The sequence below is a fragment of the Peromyscus californicus genome, unplaced genomic scaffold (assembly GCF_007827085.1).
Source record: "Peromyscus californicus insignis strain IS unplaced genomic scaffold, ASM782708v3 Scaffold_14__1_contigs__length_90479793_seg_2, whole genome shotgun sequence".
Taxonomy (NCBI): domain Eukaryota; kingdom Metazoa; phylum Chordata; class Mammalia; order Rodentia; family Cricetidae; genus Peromyscus; species Peromyscus californicus.
In genome coordinates, this window is record NW_026294436.1 from 46566031 (window position 1) to 46586952 (window position 20922).

Below are 20922 nucleotides of genomic sequence, written 5' to 3' on the forward strand. Positions count from 1 at the left end.
TTAATGTAGGCAGCATTAAGTAAAGGTGAGACCAAAGAATAGTGGGTAGGCTGGCCTCTGGCCAAGTGATGATAATAAAGAGTTAAAATTCAATAATTGATGGCATAAGAATTAGACAACATCATTTTGAATAACAGACAATATTATGTAATAAAAATAAAGCAAGCAAAAGAGCTCCTCAGACCGAGTGCACAAGTGAACATTTTATGTAGAAATTACTAAGAAACTAAAAACATTGCCACAATCTGACTTTCCTCTATAAATTCCAGCACTGAGTAGGGGAATTGGGCACAAAACCTCACCCCTAACCAAGAAGCTATTGGCAACTGACAGTTGCTGAGAAAGGAAAAGTCAGTTTTCCCTGGGCACATCAACCACACTCCAGAGTAGGTCTCATGCTCAGAAGTGGCTGGCCAACAACAAACACACACCATATCTTCGTTATTGTTGTTGTTGTTGTTGTTGTGTGTGTGTGTGTGTGTGTGTGTTTTAAGACAGAGAAAGAACATGAAGTTGCACGGGTAGGGAATGGGGAGGGTCTGGGAGGAGCTGGGGGAAGGGAAAGAATATGATCCAACTGTATTTATATAAAAAAATTTTCAATAAAATTTAATTAAAAATATTAAGTTCTTATTTTAGCAATTACTTAACATACGACATTTATGGCAACTGAGGATGAGACAAAATCAGAGGACTTTGTAATCATGCTAGAAAATGAAACGGTAAAGCACTTAATATTGTGTAGTTAGTTTCTTTGAGTACTTTACAATCTAATACTAGTCTTACTGTACGGTAAGATATATAATGGAAAGTGTTACCTCTAAGATGTCTTATCATTTGGACATCTTAAAAAATTTGTGAACATTTACTAGTTCTAAATATCATGGGTAGATACACCAGTAAAGTGAACAGGGCAAGAAAAGCCAACTGATAAATCAACAGCAAATCTGGAAAAGGACATATACTTTCACTGCTTTTACTTGAACTTGACCCTGTGACCTTGCTCCCTCTGCCTGCAAGGTGCCGGGCTTTACGGGTTTGCACAGTCATGTCCAGCCCTTCTCCTAGCTCTAAGCCCCGTCTTTATGCTGTAATTTCTCTTCTCTTAAAGCGTCTCTGTGTTGTTTATCTTTGATGTTAAGTAACATAGGACAAAATAGAGTTTGATAACAAGTACGAGTTTAAACAAGGAATAAATAGAATTGACTTGTTTCAATAAAGATTCTAATGTAATTTGTATTAGGATGGATTGAGAAAAGGCATTAGTAAATTCTAGAGACAAGAGAACCTATAATTGTGCACAGTTTCCTGACACTTCTATTTTCCTACATCTATTATAGTCCTTAATCTTCCCTTTCATGCAGCCATTTAATAAACATATTATTGAATACCAGTAAAATAACCAAACCATAACTAGGGATGCAGTACAGTGTCTTTCAAATACTACTTTTATTTGACAACAGAATTGTCTATATTATACAGGGAATTAAATTTATAATAAGCACATAAAGCACCATAGTACACTTATGGTTATTTGTAACAAAAATTACTATGCAAAAAGGCAGATTTAAGTATGTAGAACTGAAAAATCCAAACTCTTTTTAGAAATCTAACTCCTACATTTCATTAAAAAAGCTGCAGAGTGTGGTGGCCACACTTTTAATTCCAGCACTTGGGAGACAGAGGCAGGTGGATCTTTGTGAGTTTGAGACTAGCTTGGTCTACATAGCACATTCCAGGACAGCCAGGACTACATGGTAAGCTCTTGTTTAAAAAAACAACAACAACAACAACAACAACAACAACCAAAACCAAACAACAAAAAAAACAAAAGAAGCTGCTAATTTCTGACATTATTAGTTTTGTTTACTTGAAACAAGAATGATTAATTCCAAGCAGGATTTAGTAAGGCTTGTGAATAAAATAATCTTAAATGATGTACCGTTAGTAGCCACTAAACTTCAATCAGTGAAATCAACGTTTTTTTCTTCTTAAATGGCTTACCTGCGCATTGGCTTTCCTTCCATGCACCATGAAAAGTATCCTTCACCGTATTCTAAAGCCGTACCTTAAGCGAGAGAAAAGCAGTAACTTACTAAAAACTGTTTCTGATATAATCATTTCAGTCATTTCGTCTGTAATCAAGAATCTTACATCCCAATATAATTTTTGTGCAGAGGCACAATCATAATGGAATGGAATGCCTTTAAGATGACTATCATTAACTAAGGATGCTAAGTCGATTGATTATATGCGAGGGTGAGTGAAAGTGTGAAAGTAGTCATGAAAGCTAGTCGGTCTTGTCTCTTCGAAATGCACTTGGAGTGTTTTTTTTTTTTTAACTTCGCCTTCAAGTATATTTGCAGAGCAATCACTCGATAACCACAGCAGTACTAATTTAATGAGTCGGATAGGAAACATGTCGTGACACTGGATCTGAAGGTTGTTAACTTGTTCTGAAGTGACAGGGAGCAGGCCGAGGCATTTGCTTTTGAAAACAACTCGGCTTCCGACCAGCCCGGACAGCTTGAACAAGGGCAGGGAAAGTATAGCTCCAGACTAACACTCTCCCAAGCCCTTGTCTTAGTCGGATACTGTCCACCATCAGGATCTCGCTGGCTTCCAAAGGTAAAATGGGAGGCATAGTGCCCATTCCCTCAGAATTCCAAGTGAAGCTGTCCAGGATGCGGAGCCCTAGCGTCCCCAGAAAAGCACAGCACAGGCTTCCCCTGGCTTCCAAACACCTCGGTCGGCCCGCAAGCAGCGCAGTCTGGCGCCCCGTAAGGCCTGACCCAGGCGCCCCAACAGTCTCTTTTCGGCGCTGACTGACAGGCGACCTACAAAGCACTGCCCTAACCCCACTGGGCAGTTCGGCAAGTTGAGATCACAGATCTGCACAGCGAGCCCTGGAGCTCTGCTCTCCATCCCCTGCTCTACGGCTCTGACTTACTGGCTTTGACACTTTTTTCTCTGCGGCACCCTTCTCTGCCTCCTCCGCCCTCTCTGCCTCCACCTCTGGCGCCGCTAGTGCAGGGAGGATGCGGCTCCCACAGCGATTTCCTTTCTCCGCACCCGCCCCTATCCAGAAGCAGGAAGTGGTCCTATTCCTAAATCCTTCCCGCCCAACTGCACATGTTCGAGCAAAGTGGTTCCGTCCTGGTACCGGAAGTAGCTCCGCCTCTCGCTGAGTGTTTCCCAATACTGCTGCCATTAGTGTGTCCGAATAATTTATTGATGTATTTAAAAACGGAGGCTTCCTCCTCCTTCTTTCCCTCCCCCTGCCATGTTTCACAGCAAAGGCACTAGAAAGGTGGGAATAGTTACCGCAACCTAGGAATTTTGATTTGCTTGTAGCTGGGTTCCTTTTTTTTTTCCCCCCGGATACAGTGCCCTCCATTGTGGATTGACTTCTTACCACATGCATACAAGGAGTTGACGAGTATCTAACAGGCCCCTACTATGTTCAAGACTGAGGATGCACAGACAAATCACAAGTACCTTACTCTCTAGTTTTTCCACAGCATAATTTCAAGATACTGGAATTTAGTCAAAGATTCTGGATGGTGTCCTTTTCCCTTAATTTAGATGCTTCTTTTGTGAATTCACTTTAGTACTAAGAGGAAAAAAGCTTTTTGTATTTTGTTCCAAAAATTTCCTCAATAATTGGCCATCTTATTTTTTTTCACAATATATTTAGAAAGCAACCAACCCCCCCCCCCCACCCCCGCATAGGTAAAAGGTGAGGGTTACAATTTTGAGTATATCAGGCTGTTGCTGATTTGTTGAAAACTATACTAGACTTAACTAAATGTTCTTTAACTGATCTTTACATGAACTCTACAGACCCTGTTCAGTTGTTTCTGAGAGGAAATATACCTCTTATTAATAAACTTGTAGTGGGAGGATGATTGGTCTTCAATATTGAAGAAGGATTGATGACCATCATTCATATTTTGCTGATTGTATCAAAGCGTTCTATAACTTGCAAAAGGACAAGGGCACCTGTGAAGCACCTTTTAAGGAGGCACAGGGTGTCAGGATTAGAGCTAGGACTTGATGCTGTGTACAATGGTTCTAGCTACAGTTATATTCTGTCTCCCTCCAGAGAGGTTCAAGGGTTCTTGTTCGTCTATATAATTGGCACTTTCAACTTTAATTTTGTTTTTGCCAATCTGGTAGCTATAAAGTGGTTTAGATGTACATTTCTCTGATCCATTGAAATGCCATTTTACATGTGCAGCAAGCAGTAAGGTTTCTTTTGTGTGAATTGCCCAAAAGGCATCTTCAAAGTGACCCTTTGATTCTTCCAAAATATGAATTATAATTTTAGTTATTTATAGCTATAAATGTCAATAACAAGAGAGGTATAAAAACCTTTGTAACTTAGCTTGTCTAAACCTTTTTGGCAGCCCAGATCACGGAAGACTCTTTGCAGCTCAGCTTTCTTCTGTCTGAGCAGGACTCTCAACTTTTTTCCTTCCTCTGGCAGTAAGGGACCTAGTGAATCTGGTCACTTTCAGATACTCCCTGAAGCTATTTTGAGATGTTTACCTTCCTGCTTAAGGAGCTTTCCTGCAGGATGGAATGTTGCAATCTTGCAGGAAACTGTTGCACAACAGGTTATAATGCAACTTTAGTGGCCTCAAATTGGCAATATTAAGGCTGGGTCATTATAACCTACAAAAATAAAATGTATTTGGAATATAAATAATGGAAACGTACAGGCAGGGTAAGAAAATATGGATGCATTTCTTGAGTGGAGAAACACCTCCTTGACAGAAGGGACCAGTATCATCTCAGGACATCCCAAGACCAAGTTCTCAGCACAAAGGAGATTTATTTGCCCCAGATGCTCAAAGAGCAGGGAATAAGAGACAAAGACAGGAGACAGATGATGAAGGAGAAGGGGAAGGGAACAAGGGAGAGGGGGCAGGGGTATTTGTTCCAGAGGGGGGCATAGGACTGCCTCTGCAAAGAGAGGAGACAGATGTGGCCCAAAGAAAATGGTGGTTTATAAAGGTAAAAGGGGAAACCCCCATGTTAGGATTAGGTGTTTAATTCTAATTGGGCATGTTAATTAGGTGAGCGAAAGGGACTTTTGATTGCTGGACTTTAATACTTTGATAGCTGGACCTTGGTAGTCAGCCTCAAGAGGAGGAAGTGGCCAAATAAGGGCATGGACCTTGGTGGCTAGCTTTAGGGATGTAATCTAATGGTTTTTAGCAGGGCAGAAGGAATGGGGGAGAAGGGCAAGGCCTACCAGAGCTATGGTTGTCATGTTTGAGCTGGCTAGAGTCCATCCATTGACCACAACTGACTTTTTTTTTAAAGGATTAGATAGTGGGGAGATGGATCAGTGGGTAAAGAGCTCATGGTACAAGCATGAAGATCTAAGTTACTGGAATGGATACTCGTTCTGGGTATGAGTTTCCTTTTCCTGGATGCAATGCTGCTGCCAAACCTACCATCCACGGTCATATAGAGTGCCTTACCCACCATCATAGTATTCCACCTAGAATCACTTCTCACCAAGGAACTCATTTCACAAAGAAGTGTAGCAGTGCACTCATATCGAATGCTCTGTTCTTACATGGTACTCCACCATCCTGAAGCAACTGGCTTGATAGAGTAATGGAATGGCCTTTTAAAAACACAGTCACGGTGACAACTAGATGACAATAGCCTGGAGAGTGGAACTGGGGGGCAGTATGCCCTAGAAGGCTGTGTATACTCCAAGTCAGCATCCAATATTTGGTACTGTTTCTCCTCCAGTCGGGATTCATGGGTCCAAGAATCAAGGGGTGGCAATGCCAATGATACTGCAGTCTGCATTAGCCAGGATTCTTTAGAGGAACAAGAGTAACAAAACGAGTATGTATAACAAAGTAGGAGGCAGATAGAGACTTGATATAACAATCAAGTCAGAGGTACAGGTAGTAACTAAAGAGTAAGAAAGGCTTGTCCCATCAACTTTATGTCTATAGTATAATTCATCTTGATAGGAATCTTCCAGTTTGAGAAGATAAATAGTTGCAGAGGCCCCTACTTCCTCCTCACACATCAAAACAGAATCCTCAGCCTACCTGGACAACTAGGTTATCCTTTGTCAAACCTCTACCAACAGATGGGAGGGGAAAAATAGGACCCTGTTCAAAAGCTCGGCCTTGTCCCCACAGCTGCTGAAAATACTGCAAACGCAGGCCCTTCAGAAAACAAATGGCTTTGAACTCTTCTTGCAGACAAAGCCCCTGGACTTCCTCCTGAGTTCAGCTGGGACTCTGTAGTGGTAGCCTCTAGCTTTCATGTCTGGTTTTCGTTTGTATCAGAGAGGCCAAATCAGAGGGTTAGCAAACAGAGGAGCAGTCCACTGAAGCACATTGATAGTGTCCAAACTGCCCAGGAAGCCCTTGACATCAAGCACATGGAGAGTGTCAAGAACCAAAAATCAAAGGATCTTTTTTTTTAAGAAAAAATTTTTTATTCATTTTACATACTAAAGATCCCCCTCTTCCCTCCTCCTGCTTCTCCAGTCTCCCCCTCCCAACCCCCCCCATTCCCTCCTACAAGAAGGTAAGGCCTTCCATGAGGAGGTACATTTAGTAGAGGCAGCTCCAAGCCCCTCCCCCTGCCTCAAGGCTGTGGGAGGTATCCCATCATAGAAGTGGGCTCCACAAAGCCTACTCATGCACCAGGGATGGATTCTGATCCTACTGCCAGGGGGCCCCTTAAGCAGATCATGCTACATAACTGTCTTGCCATGCAGAGGGCCTAGTCCAGTCCCATGCAGGCTCCACAGCTGCTGATCTAAATTTCATGAATTCCCACTAGTTGAACCAAAGGATCTTATATGCTGTATACACAAGTGCTCACCCACACATGAGAGCACTTAGGGATCCTGTGCACATTCATGTGTGTTTAAAGTGACATAAACATTGCACGACCAGGCTGTGTATCTTTTTCAGAACTGGCATTGGCTATACTTTCAAAAGATTCAGAATTCCTAAATTCTCCACTTTGGGTGAATTTTTAAATGCTATGATTTTTAAGGGAAATTAGGCTTTTGTCTAATTTTTTAACTTAGATTACTCCCAAGACAGGGGACTAGTGTATATGATTGTACTGGTCACTGTCAGCCTCTCTTATGTTGTCGATTGGAATTCTGGACATGAACAGAGCAGGCTCATTCCCAGGTTCTCCAGGAAGGCAGGAAGCCAAGACAGCACGTTCCTTTGTCTTTAATTGTCTGAACACCTAAATCCTTCATGCCATGGGTCTCTGATAACTCCAGACGGAAGGAGTCACACTTAAATTCCCAGTGACCCTCAAAGCAGAATCTCAGACAAGAAGAATCTGCTATCAGGTGTACACAGATCTTCTGCGTGATGGTCTCTAGCTCACTAGAATCAAATTGACCAACAAAATTTCCTTCAGTTGAATTTGTGGATAGGGCACTTATTTTACTGCCAGGATGTCCAGATTCCACGCCTAAGCCCAGAGGACTCTCAGGTGCCTGCATCCTCCTATGGCCACAGAAGCACAGCGGTGGTGAATGTTCAGTTTGTTTTAGCGACTCCCACTTTGTTTCTGGGCATTGAGCTGTGAGCTCCTGGGCTCCCGACTCACTTGGAAATGGTCTCAGTGCCTCATCCAGTTGTCTGGCCCCTCTGCTCACTGGCTGTCAGTCTTGTTTCTGATAAATTAGCTGATTATAGCTTTCCTGGGGCCACCTATCAAATAGGCAAGCATCCGGAATTGGGCAACTTGCTTTGCTGACATAACTGCGGGGAAGTGCTCATTTATGCTGGTGTGTGTGTGTGTGTGTGTGTGTGTGTGTGTGTGTGTGTGTGTGTGTGTGTGTTTATGAAAAAATGGTAGAATTTCCATGGAGAGAGATTTGGCAACTTCTAGCAAAATTACATTTGGATCTCTTTTTGACCTCATAGTTCTGCTACCCCAAGGAAATAGTTGCAGAAAGAAAAGGTAAATGTGGGAAGGAAGTGAGAATGAAAGGTTAGGTGCAAGGTTGTTCACTGTAGGACTGTTAGGGATAGGAACAATTGCAAACAAATTCAAAGCCTCTCAATAGGGGGCTGATGAAACTAACTGTGGGGTAGCCATAGAATGGGGACTGCGCACTATAAAATAAGAAAAGAGAGAGACCTATTAATACTCTTCATGTATATTGTGAAAACAAACACTTCCATGCTCAATTAGTCTCATTGTTTTGGAGCCTGGGGTGAGGGAGCCTTCCAATGTGGCATTCTCATGTCAAGCGTGGAAAAATGCGGCTAGAGGATAGAGGAAACTGTGACTGTTTTATTCAGACTTTCCATCACTGTGTCAAAATACCTAAGATCCACTTAAGGGAGAAAAGGTAATTTTGGCTCCTGGTTTTTGAGGATTCAGTGTCTGTCTTGTTCTGTTTATCTGGTCCCGAGCAAGAGCAGATTATGATAGCAGTGTGGCGGAGGAGGTTGCGCATCTATTGGCGGTTAAGAAGCAGAGAGACAGACAGGAAGAGGCTGTGAACAGTGTAAACCCTGCCAGGGTGACCCCCACAAGTGACCTACTTCCTCATCTATACCCCACTTCCTAATTTCCAACACCTCCATTAAAGCCATCAGATTACGAGTCCACTGAGGGTCAGATCTCTAGTAATCAGTTTTTTTTGTTGTTGTTGTTGTTGTTGTTTTTTTGGGGGGGGGCAGGTTTCGAGACAGGGTTTCTCTGTGTAGCTTTGGAGCCTGTCCTGGAACTCACTCTGTAGACCAGGCTGGTCTTGAACTCACGAAGATCTGCTTGCTTCTGCTTTCCAAGTGCTGGGATCAAAGGCACGTACTACCCCCACCAGGCATAATCAGTCACTTTTAAATGACTGGTTCCACCAGCTGAGGACCAAGTTTTTAACACTCGAGCTCCTAGGGTAATACTACATCTGAGCCGTAACAAGGAGAGTCTGCTGTACCTGGGCCATACTTGAACCTCGAATCTCCTTCATAAATTCATTTCTAACCCTATCTGCCTAAATGCACCACAAGTTGTTACTGACATGAGCTCAATCAGAGAACAGGATCTAGCTGCTTTATGTCTCTCAAATCTATTGAGTTTCTGGCCTCCTATATAGCACTAGCATTCAGAGCATTAAAACAATCTTTAAACCGGGTGGTGGTGGCGCACACCTTTAATCCCAGCACTCGGGAGGCAGAGCCAGGTGGATCTCTGTGAATTTGAGGTCAGCCTGGGCTACCAAGTGAGTTCCAGGAAAGGCACAAAGCTACACAGAGAAACCCTGTCTCGAGAAACCAAAAAAAACCAACAACAACAAAAAACAAAAAACAAAAAAAAACCCCAAACAAACCAAAAAACAAAAACAAAAACAAAAAAACAATCTTTAAGAAGCTGGGGCTGCAGAGATTGCTCAGCATATACTGCTCTGACAGAGGATCCGAGCTCTGCCTCCAGCACCTATCTATGTCAGGCTGCTCACAGCTGCCGGTAACTCCAGCTCCAGGAGATCTGACACCCTCTTCTTGTCTCCAATGGCATCTGTACTCACATGCATATACCCCTACCCAGATACACAAATACACGTAGTTAAAAATAAAAATAAATCTTAAAAAAATCTATTTAGCTAGGCAGTGGTGGAGCACACTTTTAACCCCAGCACTGGGGAGGCAGAGGCAGGCGGTTCTCTATGAGTTTGAGGCTAGCCTGGTCTACAGAGAGAGTTCCAGGACAGCCGGAGTGACACAAAGAAACCCTGTTTTGAAAAACCAAAATACAAAAAAAATAAAAATAAAAACAAAAAAAAAACAAAAACCAAAACTAAAACAAAACAAAACAACAAAAAACCCCACAAACCTATTTCGAGCCAACTGTCCATCTGCAATCCCAGGAGCTAAGAACAAGATTACTGCCATTCTGAGGCCAGCCTAGGTTACCTGGGAAGTTCTAGGCACAGTCTGGACTTCATAGCAGGAGCCTATTTCAAACAACCTAAACCAGGGCCAGCCAGGTGACTCAGCGGTAAAAAGGCACTTGCTGCACAACCTGATGACCTGAGTTTGACCCGTGGAACCAGCCTCGGGGAACTAGAGAACCTGCTCTGCAGGCTGCCCTGGGACCTCCACACAAAGACTCTGGCAGGAGGGAGCCCCCTGCTCCAGTAAATGTGCAAAAAAACCATGAAGGGAAACAAACGGCAACAGTGGAAATTCTGACTTTGACTTAATCCCATTTAAAGCTTTCAGAAAACATTCCTGTTTGCAAGTTCTTTGTAGCCTCCGAAAATTAATTAAAAATACCATTGCCTGCAATTATGTATTATGTCATCTCCTATTCAGATGTTAAAAACAAACAGGCCTTCCTCAGAAAAAGACTACAGTGAAGGAAGAAACTATTAAAATGATGTGTGAATACCTAAGGTATATCTGGCTTCTCACCCCCAGCTTCTGTAGGAAATAGACTTCAACAGAGAACCCCATTGTGTGGTGAATGCAGGAGGAAGCCTGCAGCTTATAGAGCATCTGGCTTGTGTCCCTGTCTATAATATCAACATCTAAAATTCTGACTGCTACAACTTCATTGAATAAAAAAAATCTTAACATTTAAGCTTCAGCTCCATAGTGGTTGATATTTTGCTTGAGTCTCAAGTCATACATTCATTTTTATTTTTATTTTATTCTGTTTGTTTTTGAGACAATATATCACTATGTAGCCCTGGCTGGCCTAAAACTCACAAAGATCTGTGTCTCCTCTGCTTCCTGAGTGCTGGGAATAAAGTTCTGCACTACTACGCTCTGAAGGCATTCATTTTTATTTTATTTTATTAAGACATGATTAAATCTATATTGAGTATCATACCTATTTATTTATTTTGTTTTTTCCAGGCAGGGTTTCTCTGTGTAACAGCCCTAGCTGTCCTGGAACTTGCTCTGTAGACCAGGCTGGCCTCGAACTCACAGAGATGCCAATATGGCTGTTTCTCAGAAAATGAGCAATTGGTCTACCTCAAGACCCAATTATACCATTTCTGGACATATACCCAAAGGACACTTCACCATAACACGAGGACACTTGCACAACTATGTTCATAGCAGCTTTATTCATAACAGCCAGAAACTGGAAACAACCTGAATGTCCCTCAACCGAAGAATGGATAAAGAAAATGTGGTACATTTATACAATGGTGTATTACTCAGCTAATGAGTAATACAATGATGTCAGGAAATTTGCTGGCAAATGGGTAGAACTAGAAAAGATCATCCTGAGTGAGGTAACCCAGACCCTGAAAGACAAACATGGTATGTATTCACTCATAAGTGAATATTAGCCATAAAGTAAAAGAGAATCATGTTACAACTCACAGATCCAGAGAAGCTAAGTAACAAGGAGGGCTTGACAGGGTGGTGGTGGTGGTGCATGAATCTCACCATGAAGGGGAAATAGAATGGGCATTGCCAGTGGATGGATGGAGGGACCTGGAAGTGGAAATAGGAATAGGAACAGAGGGATGAAGGGGAGAGGGGAGAGGGAGAGACTACTGGGAAAGACAACTGAAATCTGGGGGCATCTCTGGGATGAGCTATAAACTTAGAGCAATGGAAACTCCCATGAATATATGAGTGGGACCCTAGCTAAGACTTCTAGCAATAGAGGATATGGAGCCTGAACCAGCCATTTTCTGTAACCAGGCAAGACTTCCAGTGGAGGGTCTGGGACATCAACCCAGCCACACACAAACCCTTTGACTTACAATTGTTCTGCCTACAAGATGTGCTGGGGTAAAGATGGCACAGAAGTTGTGGGAGTGGCCAACTGATGACTGGCACAGTTGGAGACCCATACCTTGAGAGCCAGGACCAAGAGGTGGGATACCCCAGAGACCTAGGATAGAACTAAACAAGAATGACCAAAAGAAGAAGAAGGAGGAGGAGAAAAGAAGAAGAAGAAGAAGAAGAAGAAGAAGAAGAAGAAGAAGAAGAAGAAGAAGAAGAAGAAGAAGAAGAAGAAGAAGAAAAGAAAGAAAGGAGAGAAAGAAAGAAAGGAGAGAAAGAAAGAAAAGTCAATGAAATGATTCCTAAAGATATTCTGCTATACTTACAGATTGGTGCCTAGCCCAACTGTCATCAGAGAGGCTTTACCCAGCAACTGATGGAAATAGATGCAGAGATCCACTCTGCCAAACATCAGGCAGAGCTCAGGGAATCCTTTGAAAGAGGGAGGAGGAAGGATTGTAGTACCCAGTGGTGTCAAGGGCACCACAAGAAAATCCACAAAACCAACTAACTTGGGCTCATAGGGGCTCACAGAGACGGAACCAACAGAGAGCCTGCATGGGACTGACCTAGGCCCTCTGCATATATATTACAGTTGTGTAGCTTGGTTTTCTTGTGGGATTCTTAGCAGTGAGAGCAGGATCTCTGACTCTGTTGCCTGCTTTTGGGACCAATGATTTCTCCTGCTGGATTGCCTCACCAATCTTGGTAGAGGAGGGGGTGCCAGGTCTCACTGCAGCTTGATACACCGTGGCTGACATTCATGGGAGGCTCACCTGTATCTGAAGAGAAACAGTGGAGGAGGAGTGGATGGTGGGGGAAATGGGGAAGGGGGACCTGAAAGAGAGGAGTGAGGGAAAGCTTTGGCTAGGATGTAAAAACAAGAAAATAAAAAAGACATGATTAAATTAATTGAACATCATGTTATTTATTTATTTATTTATTTATTTATTTATTTATTTATTTATTTATTTATTTATTTTTGAGGCAGGGTTTCTCTGTGTAACAGCCTTAGATGTCCTGAAACTTGCTTTGTAGACCAGACTGGCCTTGAACACACAGAGATCTGCCTGCCTCTGCCTTCTGAGTGCTAGGATTGAAGACACTCTCTACACTATCTATCTATCTATCTATCTATCTATCTATCTATCTATCTATCTATCTATCTTTCTATCATCTATCTATCTATCTATCTATCTATCTATCTATCTATCTATCTATAATGTACTTTGTGTATGTGCATGCATATTTGCCTAAGGAGATCAGAGGAGTGTCAGCTCCCTATAACTGGAGTTCTAGGACAGTGTAAGCTGCCTCGCATGGATACTAGAATCGAACTGCAAGAATTTGTGCTCTTAACCACTAAGCCATTTTTCCAGCCTTCAAACATTGTTTTTTAAACAGGTATTCTTGAGCTCAAATGCTGAGCCCTTCTGGAATATCACCTCCTCTTTAATGATTTCATTGTAGAAAAGAAATGATAGTTCCCTTCACATTTGACTTCAGACAAGGACTTCCTGGTTTTCTTTCTGCCAAACCACGTGAACACATGTACTGCTTAACCAGTAAGGTGGCAACCTCTCTGCTGGTTTTTCTCCAGCTTTCCCCTGACTGTCCCCACCCCCAGAGCTGTTTTGGATTTTAAATTTCTGAATAAAAAGAATCTAACACATCTAACTTCCAAGTTCCTTCTGCTCCTACCTAGTTGACATTTGTGAGTTAGCAGGAAACAGTCAAGGTGACATGAACTTTAACTATATAAATTCCCCAAATAACTAGGAAATTAAGCAAGGTGTTTAGTTGCATTTTAAAAACAGGATTCATTCTCATATTTTCAGAAAGAAATCCATTTAAAGGTAAACTAGGAGACCAAAACGAGCCATCAATGAACATGCACACTTCATTTTCTATTATAGTTTTAAACTTGTTAAATAACAGACCTATTACAGAAAATTTTTACAAAATAAAACACCGGCACGCCACCATTGAAACACAGATTTTCATTACTCAGGAGAATTCCTCAAAGCTTCTCTGCTCTAGCGTCCTGTGCCTTTGCATCCCTGACCTTCCTGCACAGCTGGAACCTAGGCGCTGGGTGAGGCGCGGCTGCGCGAAGTGCGCCGTCGTCATGGTAACCGCGGAAGCCTGGGCCCTGGGAGAGGTGAGTAGGAGTCCAGGCGCTGAGGTCCTGGGTGGGCGATCGGGGGCGATGGGGCAGGATAGACCCACATCATCCCTCCGGGATGCTGGGGTAGGGGCGGCCCGGGTGGGCGTCAACCAAGGCGTCCTCAGCCCGTGTCTCCCATGGGCTTTGTGCATCTTGCCCAGGCTTTGAGCATCCCGCCGCTGCGGAAGGGCAGCGCAGAAGGGCGGAAGGGAGAACTCTTAAGCCCCTCAGGGAACCACTGTGCTCTTTCCACGTGACCTGGTTATCGCAGCAAGGCTGGCATTCCGTGTGTGGATCCCCAGGCCTTCACTCTTGGTTGAATTTCTAGGTGCTCAGAGCTGACTTTGCGCGGTGAGGATCCGGCTCCTCTGTGAGCTGGGACTTTAAAATCCTTAAGAGACATTTAATAATAATAATAATAATAATAATAATAATAATAATAATAATAATAATAATAATAGTAATAATAATAACTTTCCTTTTTGAAGAAAGAATTCAGTTGGCTAAAAGAGCCATCGAGGTCGACTCCACTACAACGTTGGGCAGCCTCATCTGCCTCCCTGCCCTTTGTTTATAGGATTCCCGTTTCAGCACCATTAAGCCTCCTTCCACCCTGTTACTGAAGGGCTCCAGGAAAGTCCTTCTGGAACCTTCTACTCCCAGTCTGTTATGGCTGTTCGTCCTCTTTACAGTTAGAATAAACTCAGCCTACAGCCCTCCCGTCTTTTATCTCCAAGGTTGCTGATTAGACTGTGGGTTGGCAACCAGACTTGTGTAATTTTCTATTTTTAGTACTTTGCAGCCTCTAAATGTTCCCGCCGTGTAGTCGAGAAGTTTCTAGACCTCTCATAACCATTTAGTAAGTCAGAGCAGGTTATATCCTCATTCTAGAAAATTCAATTAAACAAAAAGGATTAAATCAGTGACATCCTGCCTTCATAGGCCCAGTCTCCTCCCCCGCCTCTATGCCTAAGCTTGTGTTTCATATCATTATGTATGTGGGCATAGAAGACATAATTAGTTTTGTCTCCTTAAGAGTGGGATCTGAAAGCTATGCCCAGTGGGCCGATATCCATTTTGCAAATATTCAGCCACAGCCTTACCCAATTATTTGTGTGATGCCTGTGATTACTCCCTTGCTACAAAGGGAGTAACCATGTGATACACAAACAGTAGCCCACACACGCCCCAAAATGTGCCATCTGGCCCTTGATCCCTGCTTTGCAATGTACCATCTTCCTGAGGCTGTCATTACTGGTCCCCTCTGCAGTCCTGCGTCAGTCTCTTCTCCTTAACCCTCCTGTTTTTAATGTTCTCCCTCCTCCTTCCTTCCCTGGTCTTTCCCAGTTCTTCATCATGCTTACTACCGTGTCACAATCTAAAATGGCCTCATTTATTTTTCTTGTTTCTTGCCCATATCCATAAGCGCCATGATCGGAGGGAACCTTGTACCGGAAGAAACTCAGGGGGCACTGACTTCCATGAGGGACTAGTTAGAGCCCCCTTCCTCTCATTAGTTTGAACTTCGGCAGTAACGGTGCAATTGGCCATTCTTTTTTGCTTCTCCTCTCTGATTTGTCGAATGTGTACCTAGGCTTGTCAGATCAATTTTATGGAAATATACTTAGTTCCCAGCACTGACGCCTTCACCAGCCACCTGCCAGTTGCCTACAGAATCAACTTTAGACTTTTTGCTGCAGTCTTAGCCTGTCTTTATGCATATACCACATGCTCATTGTCAATGGTTTTCACTAAGCTGGTCAATTTGTTTATTTCTAACAAGGCTTTGTGGGCTTTGCTCTGGTATGTTTTCTTGGGTTCTCAGTGACACAGTCTTGTTCATTCTTTATTGCCCAGTACTTTTTGGTGAACATCTTGAACATTGTGATCAATCTGGCTTTTCTTTTATTTTCTCTCTCCTCTCCCTTCTCCTCTCTCCTCTCCTTCCTCCTCCTCCTTTTCTTTTTGATACATAAAAATAAAGAATATTAAAACGGTGACATTCTGCCTTCACAGGTCCAGGCTCCTCTCCCCTCTCTGTGCCTGTATAGTATTGAAGCTTGTATTTCATGTTGCATGTGAGTAAAGAAAATATATTTGTTTTGTCTCAAGAATAGGCTCAGAAAGCTATGGCCTATGGGTCTCTATCTGTTTTGCAAATATTTTATTTGCAAAAATAAAAGTCTGTTGTCTAACCCAGATTAGCCTTGCAATCCTCATGCCCACCTTCTCAAACCCTTGGGATTACAGGTGTGGTCTACCATGCCGGCTTGGTCTTGTTTTAAAAAGTGTATTTCTTAGTTACTTCTCTATTGCTGTGATGTCCAAGGCAGCTTATAAAATGAATGTCTCATGTGGGGCTTACAGTTTCAGAGGGTCAGAGTCCATGACTATTATGGCATGGAGCTTTGCAGCAGGCAGGTAGGCATGACCTTGGAGCAGTAGCTGAGAGCTCACATTTTGTCAAACTAAAGTGAATCAGAGAAAGCTAATGGGGAATGTCATGGGCTTTTGAAAGCTCCAAGTCTCAGTGACACACCTCCTCCAATAAGGCCACATGCCTTGATCCTTCCCAAACAGCAACAAGTATTCAAATATATGAGCCTGTGGGGTGGGGGGCGGGAGGGGCATTCTCATTCAAACCACCACTGAATGTAATTGCATCTACTTGCATGCTTAAAAAGTTACTTTAATCGCTTTTAACTTAACAAAGATACTCCCTGGTCTATATGTGCCATTCAATTTGCTTTCTCAACAAAATAGTGCTGAGTCATACACGTTGATGTAGTCCTAGTTATTTAGCCAAGCTTGGCATCTTTAAAACAGCACACAGACACAGATTATCTCATAGTCTCTGTGTGTCAGGAATCTGGGTACAGTTTAACTGGATACTCTACTTCACTGTCTCTCAGGAGGCTTCAGGCCAGGCAAGGCTCACCTAAGACAGGACTGCTTTCAATTGCATTAAATGTTTTGGCAGAATTAAACTCCTCATAGGCTTCTTGGCTAAGGACCTCTCTCTTCTTGCCAGCCGTCGTCAGAGTTTTCCCTCGCTTTCTTGAAAGGTGGCTCTCTCCACTGGGTGAGGAGAGCCAGGAAGAAAATATAAGCCACAGTCTATTGGAATCCATCATACCACTAGCATACCATTCTTGCTGCTGTGTCTCTTCATTTGCAGCTCTGTGCAGCCCATGCTGAAAGGTGATGGAATTCACAAAGGCATGGCTATCTGGAAGCAAGGTGGGATACTGTGAGCCAGAGCAGAAGCATCTTGTCACATGGGACACTGCTGTAACTCATTCTACTCAACTGCTATCTTTCATTTTTCATTTTAAAAAATAAAGTTATTTTTATTTACATGTGTATGTGAGCCTACATATACTAGGTATTTGCAGCAGCCCAAAGCAGCCAGAAGAATGTTTTGGATCCCCTGAACTGGAGTTATAGGTGTTTGTGAGCTGTCATGTGGGTGCTGGGAACCAAACGTGGGGCCTCTGCAATAGCAGAAAGCACTCCTGACTGTTGAGTCCTCTCTCCTGTTCCTGGACATGATTTTCCCCTTAAGGATTTTGCTGTTTTGAGTACATAGTGATGTCATAATGTTTGGTGTGATGTCATAACATTTGGTGTGAATGGGGGACCATGGTACTCTTCCCTGAGTCATTCCCAGTTTGATATACATTCCATGAGAGTGAGTCCTGTTAAGACTTCCTTAATTGACTAATTAATTTTGTCCTTTCCGAAGTCCCATAGAATTTTGCCTGTTATGGCACTTACCACTTGTCACTTTTTATAACATACATTTTGTTCCTGTCATATTTTCTCCTGTGTGTACAGGAGATTGTTGAGGGAAGAAGATAAACTTGTTGGTTTTAAGCTGGGCATAGTAGCTCACACCTGTAATCCCAGTGCTAGAGATTTGGAGGGAGGAGGGTCACTGCAAATTCCAGGCCAGTCTGGTCTACACAGCAAGTTTCAGGCCATCCAGGGCTACATAGCAAGACTCAATCTCAAAACAAAACAAAACAAAACAAATATGTGTTTTTAATTTATGTAATTTATATAAACATTTAAATAACACTGATAAATTTTCAGTAAATAATAAGCGAATAAATTCTGTTTGAATGGATTCTGTTTAACAGCTAGTGCCTAATTTTTGAAGTCTTCATAATTTGACTCCAATGATCCAACTATATTCATTTTTTAGACAGATAAATTTCTTTAACAATTTTTTGAGTCTTTCCTATTGAATTTAGTTGTCTTTGATCTCTTGTCTGTTCCTATTGACTATACTGTTTACATTATATATTTATATATACAGAGGCCACATGTTTACTCATTATAGATTTTATTGATTGAATAGCTAAAGTAGCTAAGTATTTTTTATTTAAAAATTTTAATTTATTTTACATACCAACTACATCCAACCTCTCTCCTCTCCTCCTGTTCCCTCCCCCAACCTCCTTTCTACCCCCTACCCTCATCCACTCCTCTGAAAGGGTAAGGCCTCCCATGGGAGTCAACAAGGCATGGCATTTCAAGTTGAGACAGGATCAAGCCCCCCTCCCTCATCAAGACTGAGTGAGGCATCCCACCATAGGGAGTAGGTTCCAAAAAGCCAGCTCATGCACCAGGGACAGATTCTGGTCCTACTGCCAGGGGCCCCACAAATAGACCAAACTGCACAACTGTCACCCATATGCAGAGGGCATAGGTTGGTCCCATGCAGGCTCTCTAGTTGTCAGTCTAGAGTCCGTGAGCTCCCATGAGCTTGGGTCAGCTGTTTCTGTGGGTTTTGCCATCATGATCTTGACCCCCCCTTGCTTATATAATCCCTCGTCCCTCTCTTCAACTGAACTACAGGAGTCTGGACAAGTGATTGGCTGTTGATCTCTGCATCAGCTTCCATCAGTTATGGGAGAAGATTCTATGATGATAATTAGGGCAGTCACCAATCTGATCACAGGAGAAGGCCAGTCCAAGCACTCTCTTCACTATTGCTAGGAGTCTTAGCTGGGGTCATCCTTGTGAATTCCTGGGAGTTTTCCTGGTACCAGGTTTCTCCCTAACCCCATAATGGCCCCCTCTATCTAGATATCTCTTTCATTGCTCTCCCTCTCCATCCCTCCCCCAACTCAGCCATCCCAATCCCTCATGTTCCCATTGCCCCCTCTACCCCCCCCCCCCAGTTTACCTGGGAGATCTCATCTATTTCCCCTTCCCAGGATGATCCATGAGTCCCTCTCAGGGTCCTCCTTGTTACCTGACTTCTCTGGGGTTGTGGATTGTAGCCTGGTTAGCCCTTGCTTTACATCTAATATTGACTTATGAGTGAATACACCCCATGTTTGTCTTTCTGGATCTGGGTTACCTAACTCAGGATGATTTTTTTCTAGTTCCATCCATTTGCCTGAAAATTTCATGATGTCATTTTTTTTTAACTGCTGAGTAATACTCCATTGTGTAAATGTACCACATTTTCTTTATCCATTCTTTAGTTGAGGGTCATCTAGGTTGTTTCCAGGTTCTAGCTATTATAAATAATGCTGCTATGAACATAGCTGAGCTAGTGTCCTTGTGGAATGATTGAGCATCTCTTGGGTATATGCCCGAGTGGTATCATTGGGTCTTGAGGCAGATTGATTTCCAATTTTCTGAGAAACTGCCATACAGATTTCCAAAGTGGCTGTATAAGTTTGCACTCCCATCAGCAGTGGAGGAGTGTTCCCCTTACCCTACATCCTCTCCAAGATAAGCTGTCATCAGTGTTTTTGATCTTAGCCATTCTGACAGGTGTAAGATGGTATCTCAGAGTTGTTTTGGTTTGCATTTCCCTGATGACTAAGAATGTTGAGCAATTCCTTAAATGTCTTTTGGCCATTTGAGATTCTTCTATTGAGAATTCTCTGTTTAGATGTGTACTCCATTTTCTAAATTGGATTATTTGGAATTTTGATGTTTAGTTTCTTTAGTTCTTTATATATTTTGGAGAAATAGCTCTCTGTCAGATGTGAGGTTGGTGAAGATCTTTCCCCATTCTGTGGGCTGTTGTTTTGTCTTATTGACCGTGTCCTTTGTCTTATAGAAGCTTTTTAGTTTCAGGAGGTCCCATTTATTAATTGTCAATCTTAGTATCTGTACTACTGGTGTTATATTCAGGAAGTGGTCTCCTGTGCCAATGTGTTCAAGGCAACTTCCCATTTTCTCTTCTATCAGGTTCAATGTAACTGGATTTATGTTGAGATCTTTGACACACTTGGAATTGAGTTTTGTGCAAGGCGATAGCTATCAATCTATTTGCATTCTTCTACATGTTGACATCCAGTTATGCCAGCACCATTTGTTGAAGATGCTTTTTTTCCCCATTGTACAATTTTGGCTTCTTTGTCAAAAATTAAGTGTGTGGATTTATGTCAGGGTCTTCAGTTTGATTCCATTAATCTAAGTGTCTGGGTTTTTTTGTTTGTTTGTTTGTTTTTGTTTTTTGAGACAGGATTTCTCTGTAGCTTTGCACCTTTCCTGGAACTCATTCTGTAGCCCAGGCTGGCCTTGAACTCACAGAGATCCACCCGGCTCTGCCTCCCAAGTGCAATTAAAGGCATGCACCACCACTGCCCGACCCAAGTGTCTGTTTTTATGCCAATTCCAAGCTGTTTTTAATACTGTCGCTCTATAGTAGAGCTTGAGGTCAGGGATGGTGATGCTTTCAGAAGTTGCTTTATTGTAAAGGATTGTTTTAGTTATCCAAGGTTTTCCATATGAAATTGAGTATTGTTCTTTTGAGATCTGTGAAGAATTGTGTTGGGATTGTGATGGGGATTGCATTGAATCTGTAGATTACATTGACAAATTTTCATATGTTGAACCATCTCTGCATCTTTGGTATGAAGCCTACGTAATCACAGTGGATGGTTTTTTGATGTGTTCTTGGATTTGATTTGACAGTATTTTATTGAGTATTTTTACATCAATGTTCAT

General features: G+C 42.5%; 2 protein-coding genes across 3 annotated transcripts in view; one reads left to right on the top strand and one right to left on the bottom strand.

The window, feature by feature from the left end:
- Klhl20 (kelch like family member 20) overlaps nt 1–3082 on the bottom strand; it is a 49148-nt gene extending 46066 nt beyond the window's left edge. Inside the window, exons 1-2 of the mRNA XM_052737368.1 lie at nt 2951–3082; nt 2005–2068 (exon numbers count right to left, since the gene is read on the bottom strand). Coding sequence (XP_052593328.1) covers nt 2005–2027 — 23 coding nt within the window. The 5' untranslated portion in view covers nt 2028–2068; nt 2951–3082. The remainder of the gene's footprint in view (nt 1–2004; nt 2069–2950) is intronic.
- Nucleotides 3083–13810: 10728 nt separating this feature from the next.
- The window catches only part of Ankrd45 (ankyrin repeat domain 45), a 32711-nt gene continuing 25599 nt past the window's right edge, over nt 13811–20922 (top strand). The window contains exon 1 of one of the 2 annotated variants that reach the window (XM_052737369.1): nt 13811–13938. The gene's annotated coding sequence lies outside the window, so the exon portion shown is untranslated. Of the gene's footprint in view, nt 13939–15960; nt 16023–20922 lie in introns of those variants that run through there. The other variant, XM_052737370.1, reaches the window with a different exon arrangement.